Source organism: Myotis davidii, unplaced genomic scaffold (assembly GCF_000327345.1).
Source record: "Myotis davidii unplaced genomic scaffold, ASM32734v1 scaffold41, whole genome shotgun sequence".
NCBI lineage: Eukaryota > Metazoa > Chordata > Mammalia > Chiroptera > Vespertilionidae > Myotis > Myotis davidii.
In genome coordinates, this window is record NW_006292344.1 from 71,525 (window position 1) to 79,848 (window position 8,324).

Below are 8,324 nucleotides of genomic sequence, written 5' to 3' on the forward strand. Positions count from 1 at the left end.
TGACATTTCTGAGGATTCGGGGATGGGATGGAAGGCTGCAGGGTATGCTTACTCTGCCATCCTGCTCCAATCTTCAGTATTATTTTTTGAAATGGTGGTTATGCTTATTGCTCAATTAAGATTTTTTTTTAAATATCTCGCCGAAACCGGTTTGGCTCAGTGGATAGAGCGTCGGCCTGCGGACTGAAAGGTCCCAGGTTCAATTCCGGTTGAGGGCATGTACCTGGGTTGCGGGCACATCCCCAGTGGGAGATGTGCAGAAGGCAGCTGATCGATGTTTCTCTCTCATCGATGTTTCTAACTCTCTACCTCTCTCCTCCCATCTTCTGTGAAAAAACAATAAAATATATTTTTAAAAAATAAAAAAATAAAAATCACGACAAGGAAAACTATGTGGCAATATTTAACCATACTTCATGGACACTTAGCCTGCTATTTCAATATCCCAATGGACATGTTGAAGGGGTTTGAACAGTAGCCATGATACCCTGGAGGAAATGATCACATTTTTTGATTATTTCATTCCAGTAACAGTTCTGTCCTGGGAAAAAGATTAGCCTCCAGGCGTTCCTGACTGTTTTTCAGTTACAGTCTCTAAACCAGTATGCAGCAGCATTGCTTCTTTCCACACAGTGGCCTTTGTAGTAGCTGGCAGAGTTCCCTGGGGCCTCAGAATGGCAGACTTTCGCAATGTCACTGGCTGACAGTTCGATCCAGCACAGGCTTGGCGAGATTTTAGGGCTAAAGTCATTGCACCTTGTGCAATAGTTAAAGCTTGCAATAACCAGCTGCAGTCCCTAAGGCTGGGCAAAAATACTTCTTATGCCAATCTCAAAACTACCCTAAAATACATGCACGAATCTTAGAGTCTCAGAGTCCACCGGAGGGATGAAGAACATGAGGTATTACAAAGCCTAAGAATTTTGTAGTCTGATGAATCTGGGTTCAAATCTTAAATCTGTACCTTGGACAAGTCACTTACTAGAACAGTGATGGCAAACCTTTTGAGCTCGGCATGTCAGCATTTTGAAAAACCCTAACTTAACTCTGGTGCCATGTCACATATAGAAATTTTTTGATATTTGCAACCATAGTAAAGCAAAGATTTATATTTTTGATATTTATTTTATATATTTAAATGCCATTTATCAAAGAAAAATCAACCAAAAAAATGAGTTCGCGTGTCATAGGTTCGCTATCACTGTACTAGAATGATCTCCAGATGCTTTATTTGTAAAATGGGAAACAATCATAGTTATCTCCAAGGGAAGATTATAACAATTCACTTACTAATTGATTCAACATTTGTTATTGCCTACCTTTTACTAGATCTTATTCGAGGGCCAAGGGGACACAATGTTGAACAGGCAATGTGCCTGATTTCATGAAGTTTACATTCTAATAAGTAGAGAAAGATAATAACACAGACTGAACTAAATAAGAAAATGCCACAATAAAAAGGAAACAGTGATGAAACAGAGAGTTGCTGCAGTTTCTCTGTGTTTTCTTCTTGGTTCAAACTACCTCGTAACTATATAGAACCTCATTTTCACAGGCCCCTTATCTAAGCCAGTAGGCCTTTGGAGAGGGTCTCATGATTAATTTTAATTGTCCAGTGGTGATGGAAGGAGACTCAGTTTTAGGTGGTTAACACATAATGTATTATATAGATGGTGTATTGTAGAGCAGTATACCTGAAACCTACATAATTTTATGAACTGATGTCACTCCAATAAATTCAATAATTTTTTTTAAATGTTAATGGCTCAATGTGACTTCTCTGGAAACATTTGCATACAGCATGTCCTAGAATAACATCATTTCATTCAATGTTTTATTATAATATTGATGAGATGCTGTAGGAACTTAGCTTCTGTTTATATCAATTAGACTATGGTCAAATTGGTTTTGTTTTATGTCGCTTCATAAAACAGAACCTATGGATGACATTAAGGGAGGACCTACTATATGAGCAGAAGGCAGAGGCCTTGGGCCATACTTTTACTTTACTTTGCTGGTGGACTTTTAGGCTCTGTGTGGCCAGTGGAGGTGGTATTTGGGGGTAGGCAGACACTTTCTTGCCCATCCTCTGCCTGAAAACACTCTGTTTCTGAATGTCTTGTAGAATTCGTTGCTGGGATCTCAAGCACTGCTGGGATCATTTAATGCATCAGAATTTGTGGCTTGCAAGAACCAACTTTGATCCCGCCCTTCAAAAATATAACATGGGTCTGCCAAGAAAGAGTCCAAGGTGATGAATGTTGCTATTTCAAGCCTAAGCCCAGGAACACCAATGTGGATGGCAGCGTCTGGTCCTCCAGGCTGCTCCAGCCCAGAGCTGGGTTCCCTAATAGGTAGATTAGGCACATGGTTAAGGCACTGGTAAAAGAGAACTCACACACACCTGAAAAGTTAGCTTTTAAAACCTTATTTAGAATTTTGGAACCAGAAATATCTTGGAAGATGGTATTCTAATATCACATTTTATGTAAGTTTTCTGTTATATTGAATATGAGTTACATAGGGGTGGGGCTCCATAATCTTTTGGAATTCAGGGTCTCTAAAGGTCATAATCTGGCCCTGCCCCACACCATCCAGAAACTTCCCCTCACCTCAGTTCTCACAATTAACACACATAGTCTCTCACAAAACTGGGGTCCAGGCTAGGGAGTGGAGGATGTATTCTATTTCTTACTCTACTGCAGCCCCCTCTGCCTGTTCCCCTTTCTGTATGCCAATGACTGAACCACACAGTTTCACACGTCATCATATGCAGTGACCAGGAGTGTGATAGTGGTAACTGGTGCCTCTGACTTTTAGGGCAAATCTATGGGGGCAGAGGGGTCTCCTGGACCATTAGATGATTCCATTTTACATGAGAAAATTTCTCCCGTGACGCAGAAATATATTGTTTTCCTGCTTCTGGTCTTGAACCTTACCCCATCTTCTATTGCTGTTATAGGAAGCAAAAATAAGGGCCAAGGCCTGGGAACATGAGGGTTTGACTGAGTCTCCACTTGGCCTCTTCAGACCAAGCTGGCCTGTCCCAGTTCCCCAGAGTAGAGACCTGGGCAGTTGCCAGGGCCAAGGTGCTGGCCCATTGGTCTCTGGCCTTCACAGAGTTGGCCAATGGGAAGGGACAGCTGTGAGGTGGGGACTGCCTGCCCCCATGAGTAGCAGGCTACTGAGGCCGAGGCATCTCCTCCTCTCTTCCATCCTGACTGCAGTCTGTGGATCTGATCCCACACCTGGAGGTAAGAGCAATGTGATTAAAGTTTGAGGCTGGGGTTGGAGGTGGCTGCCCTGCCTTGGGGCCTCTGGCTCAGGTGCCCCCACACTCTTCTGTTGCAGCAGCATGGTGAATGATACAGCAAAGCTTGGCCAGGGCAGTTTTCTTGATTCTCTTCACAGCTCCAAGAGAAAAGAGACTGTTCCTCTGGTCAATGCCTGGGACCATCTTGAATTTTGACCAGTTCACTCTGTGGCAAGATGCCTCCCCAGAGAAAAAGTTAGGGTCAGCGAGGGAGAGGAATGGTCCAGTGGTAGAGTCCAATTAGATAAGAGGAGAAGGGAATCAAATGATTCTCACAGAAAGAAGCACAGGAAGAGGCAGTTTGGGAAAAGCCTGAGCACCGACCTCAGACTGAGTTTGAAATCCAGGTCTACCACATGATTCTACTCAGCAAATGTTATTGAGCAGATTTTACTGGTTCACAAGACACAAAAATGAATGAAACATTATTCCCTATAGATTTGGGAGTATCTGTGGATATGGGGATATCTGCGGAGATGTGGGGGACATCTCATAGAGTGATCGAGAGGTTCGAATGAGACAAAGTGATCAAAAGGCCTGGCATATACTGAAGGGGCTTATGAAAAATCTTATTTTTAGAAGACATTTTCTGATAGAAACAGCTGGGTCTGCCTAGCCTTTGCCAAACTCAATTCTGCTCTCCACAGTGAGCAGTGTCTGAGGCATCCTGGTTGTTTCTAGCTGTCAACATAGAGGCCAGAGTGGGAGGCATTTTAGATGTGAGGCCAGTCCTTGTGTGTCAGAGGATGTGGGTCCCTCATAGGGAAGGTTCTGGTTTTCAGATCAAGCTCTGTCCAGGTGAGTTTTTCTTAGGGGCAAAGCTGGCTCCTCCTAACAAGTTTGGGGAACCGGGGAGCCCTTTATGCTGGCAGAATATGCCCAGAAGAGCAAAACAGTAGAAAGCCAGCTCTGCAGCTTAATTGGCAGTCCTTGTAGCCACCCTCCCAGAATGCTTGAGGAGTTGTAAAGAGAGGCACAGGGCTTGGTTCTTGTCCTTTCTAAAGTGGCTGCAGGGACCTTTCCATCTACTCCTTGTCAAGCCAGAAGACCAGCGGTCTCAGACAGACACTTGGCAGAGGTCAGGAGGTAGAAGCTCTGAAGACAAGAAGCTTTCAATCAGGAATTCCTTCATGTGCAGAGACCCAAATGCTAAAAATGTGGTGGAGGAATGCTCTACTTTACTAGCTCTTTGAGAACATGAGTGTATGAGTGTGAGTGTGTGTGTGTGCATGTGTGTGTGTGTGCGTGTGTGTGAGAAAGAGAGAGAGAGAGAGAGAGAGAGAGAGAGAGAGAGAGAGATTTGGGCATGGAGATGCTGACAGTTTTCCCAGGGCTGAGTGAAAGCTTTCAGGTAACTCTCCTGGGAGCGGAGCTAATGCTTGCTTCTGCCATCTAGCATTAGGTCGCACCATGTGAAATTGCCAGTATTCTACCATTTTTTAACCTTTAAAAACAGCAAGTTCATATAATTCAAACTAAGAGTTGTATGATAGAAGCAGAGAAGCATTAATCAGACCATCAAACCTCAGAGGGAAGGTAGGGGAAGGTGGGGGTAAGGGAGAGAGATCAACCAAAGGACTTGTATGCATGCATATAAGCCTAACCAATGGACACAGACACCAGGGAGGTGAGGGCATGAGTGGGGGGTGGGTGGGGCAATGGGGGCATAAGGTCACATATGTGACCTTAATAAAGAAAATTTTTTTAAAAAAGTAAAAAAAAAGTTGTATGATTTTTTAAACCAATATCTTGGTCTCTTCATTCTTCTATATAGGGGAGTCAAAAGCTATACAGGGAGGATTAAATTAAATCAGATTTAAAAGTGCCTCACACAATTTATGCTCCAAAGTACTCTTGCTAAATTTCAAAGTGTTCTCATGGCCCTCATCTTACATGATCTCATTTAGTGGATTAAGAAGCTGAGTCTGGGAAGCCTTTTGGGAGGCAGTGTAATGCGATGGAAAGCTCACTGGTTTGGAAGCCAAATGGAAATCTCATAGGAATCATCTAAATCTCTGTTTCCCCATTCCAAAAGTTGGGGTTATTTTCCTTGCTTCATGGAGTTCTTATAAAGATTAAAATACTAGTAAGTAATAAATAAAATGAATAATGTGTAAAAGCTCCTGGTGTGGGAGTTAGTTTCTAGGTCAATCTAATAAATGCATCTCTTTCCTTGCCCTTAGTCCCCCATTTGTAAAAGCAGGGGAGAGGGGGAAGATGGTTTCTGGGGCCCCTCTTGTCTCTCAGGGGCTGTGTGAACTGTGCTTTACTGCCCTTTCCTGCTGGAAAAGTTGGCGCCTGGCATGGTAACTTCTTCCTCCCATACTGCTCTGTCCCCTGTCAGCCCCAAAGGAGACCTCATCCTTGTATTTCACAAGATTCGGCTCTTGTTACTGAAATTCCAGCAGGTCAAAGTGGAAGTTCTCATACATTTTAACACTAGAGGCCTGGTGCATGAATTCATGCATTAGTGGGGTCCCTCGGCCTGGCCTGCAGCAGGATTGGGCTGAAACTGGCTCTCCAACATCTCATGAGGGGTCCTGGATTGTGAGAGGGTGCAGGCCAGGCTGAGGGACCCCATCAGTGCATGATCAGGGCCAGGGAGGGACGTGGGAGGTTGGCCAGCTGGGGAGGGACCACAGGAGAGCTCCAGGGCATGTCCGGCTCATCTTGCTCAGTCCTGATTGCCAGACCCCAGCAGCAAGCTAACCTACCTGGTTGAAGCGTCTGCCCCCTGGTGGTCAGTGCACATCATAGCGAACTGTTGACTGGCCTTAGCATATCATTAACATATTATGCTTTGATTGGTTGAATGGATGACCAGATGACTGGACACTTTTCATATTAGGCTTTTATTATAAAGGATATGAAAATGAGAGATCATAACATGGCCTTTGAGGACTCAAAGAACATTATGATCATCCCCTTGTAATTTTTTATTTATTTTTATTTTTTCTTTATTGATTAAGGTATTACATGTGTTCTTATCCCCCCATTGCCCTCCTCACTTGTGCCCTCATCCCTTAGTGTCTGTGTCCATTGGTTCTGCTTATATGCATTCATATAAGCCTTTGCAATTTTAAAAGCAAAAAGCTCCTCTGTATGGGGCCATGAAAGCCAGTGCAGTAGAGAGGAGCCAGCCTTCCATTCCAAATGGCACCTCTGCACGCTTCCACTTGTTATCCTGGGGCAGAGGTTATCATACCTCTCTGGTTCTCAGATTTCTCTTGTGGGCATTGAGTCCTACCTTCTGGAGTTGTGGGGATGAAATAAGATTAATAGGGGTGGTCCACAAAGCTGCCCCATAAATATTTGTTTGCTGTCATTCTCTTCACTTACATGTACGGAACACTTCATACATTTATAAAATACTTTTAGTCAATTGATTTGTACATAATAATGTGAAATAAATGAGATAAAGATTAATAATCACATTTGCAGGCAAAGAGCATGGTGTCCAAAAGGGAGTAGGGGCAGGTAAGTCACCCAGTGAGTTAACGGTGGAGCTTAGACTAGGAGCCAGGTCACTTGCATCATGATCTGGAGGTCTGTTTATGCTGTTGGATGTCTCCATCCTATAGATGGAATAGCAAAAGACAGATGTGTGACCCTGATGCTGTTTTTCTCCTCTGGGCTATGCCTAAGAGTTCATTACTGGGCTTTGGAAGGCCAGAGTTTGATTTCCAGCTCCTCTATGTGTAGGTTGAGGATGTTGGCCAAGTCACTTAACCTCCTTGAAGACCACTTTCCTCATCTCTAAAATGGATACAATTAGAGCTAACATTAAAAAAAATATATTTTTATTGATTTCAGAGAGGAAGGGAAAGGGAGAGAGAAACATCGATGATGAGAGAGAATCATTGATTGGCTGCCTCCTGTACGCCCCACATTGTGGATCAAGCCCGCAACCCGGGCATGTGTCCCAACTGGGAATTGAACCAAGATCTCCTGGTTCATAGGTCAATGATCAACCACTGAACACACTGGCTGGGCCAGAACTAACATTTATTGAACACTGACATGTGCCAGGCACTGTTCTAAGTACATTGTATGGCTTATGCCACACAATCCTCCAACTAATATGCGACTGAAACATGTTTCAGGTAAGAACAAATTATTTTCACCTGAGCACTGAGATCATGAAGCATGTGCTCCCTATTTATACCTCTTACTGTCTCTCAAGATGGCTGAGAGAATTAAATATCAAGTGAGGCAGGACTTTCTACACAATGAAGAATTAGAAGTGGAACTTGGCACTGATCTTCATGATCCATGTGAAAGGTTTCTTTATATGCACAATTGAGTCTTAGATCACATGGTTTCATTTAACAATTTTAATAAAGAAGTCTTTCAAAATCAAAGTGTAACTATTATTATATCCAAACAAAGATCACAAACAATTTTTATTTACTTATTTAATTTATTTTTTAATAAATCTTTATTGTTCACTTTCTTCCTGCACCCTCCATACCCTCTTCCAGTCGAGAATTGTCAGTCTACTCCCTTTCTATGTCGCTGATTCTATTTACCAGTTCATTCTGTTCATCAGATTTTTCATTCACTTGATTTTTAGATTCACTTGTTGCTAAATATGTATTTGTTGTCACTATGTTGTTCATAATTTTTATCTTTACCTTTTTCTTCTTCCTCCTCTTCTCAGAGAATAGTGGTTTGGCGGTGATGAACTCCTTTAGTGTTTTCTTATCTGTGAATGCTTTAATCCCTCCTTTGATTCAAAATGCTAGTCTTTCTGGGTATAGTAATGATAGTAATTTTGATGGTAGATCCTTACTTTTCATCAGTTTGTATATTCCATGTCAATCCCTTCTGGCCTGCAAAGTTTCTGCTAAGAAATCATCAGTCATCTGGGAGCTCCCTCGTAGGTAAGGAACTGCTTTTCTCTTATTGCTTTTAAGATTTTATCTTTGTCTTTAACCTTTGGAATTTTAATTATTATGTGTCTTGGTGTGTGCCTTTTGGGTTCATCTTGTTTGGGGCTCTCTGTGATTCA

The 8,324-nt window shown here is 42.6% G+C and overlaps 1 protein-coding gene across 1 annotated transcript in view; it reads left to right on the forward strand.

The window, feature by feature from the left end:
• The first annotated feature begins 3,165 nt into the window (after positions 1–3,165).
• ADIPOQ (adiponectin, C1Q and collagen domain containing) overlaps positions 3,166–8,324 on the forward strand; it is a 14,884-nt gene continuing 9,725 nt past the window's right edge. The window contains exon 1 of the mRNA XM_006765847.2: positions 3,166–3,254. Coding sequence (XP_006765910.2) covers positions 3,170–3,254 — 85 coding nt within the window. The 5' untranslated portion in view covers positions 3,166–3,169. The remainder of the gene's footprint in view (positions 3,255–8,324) is intronic.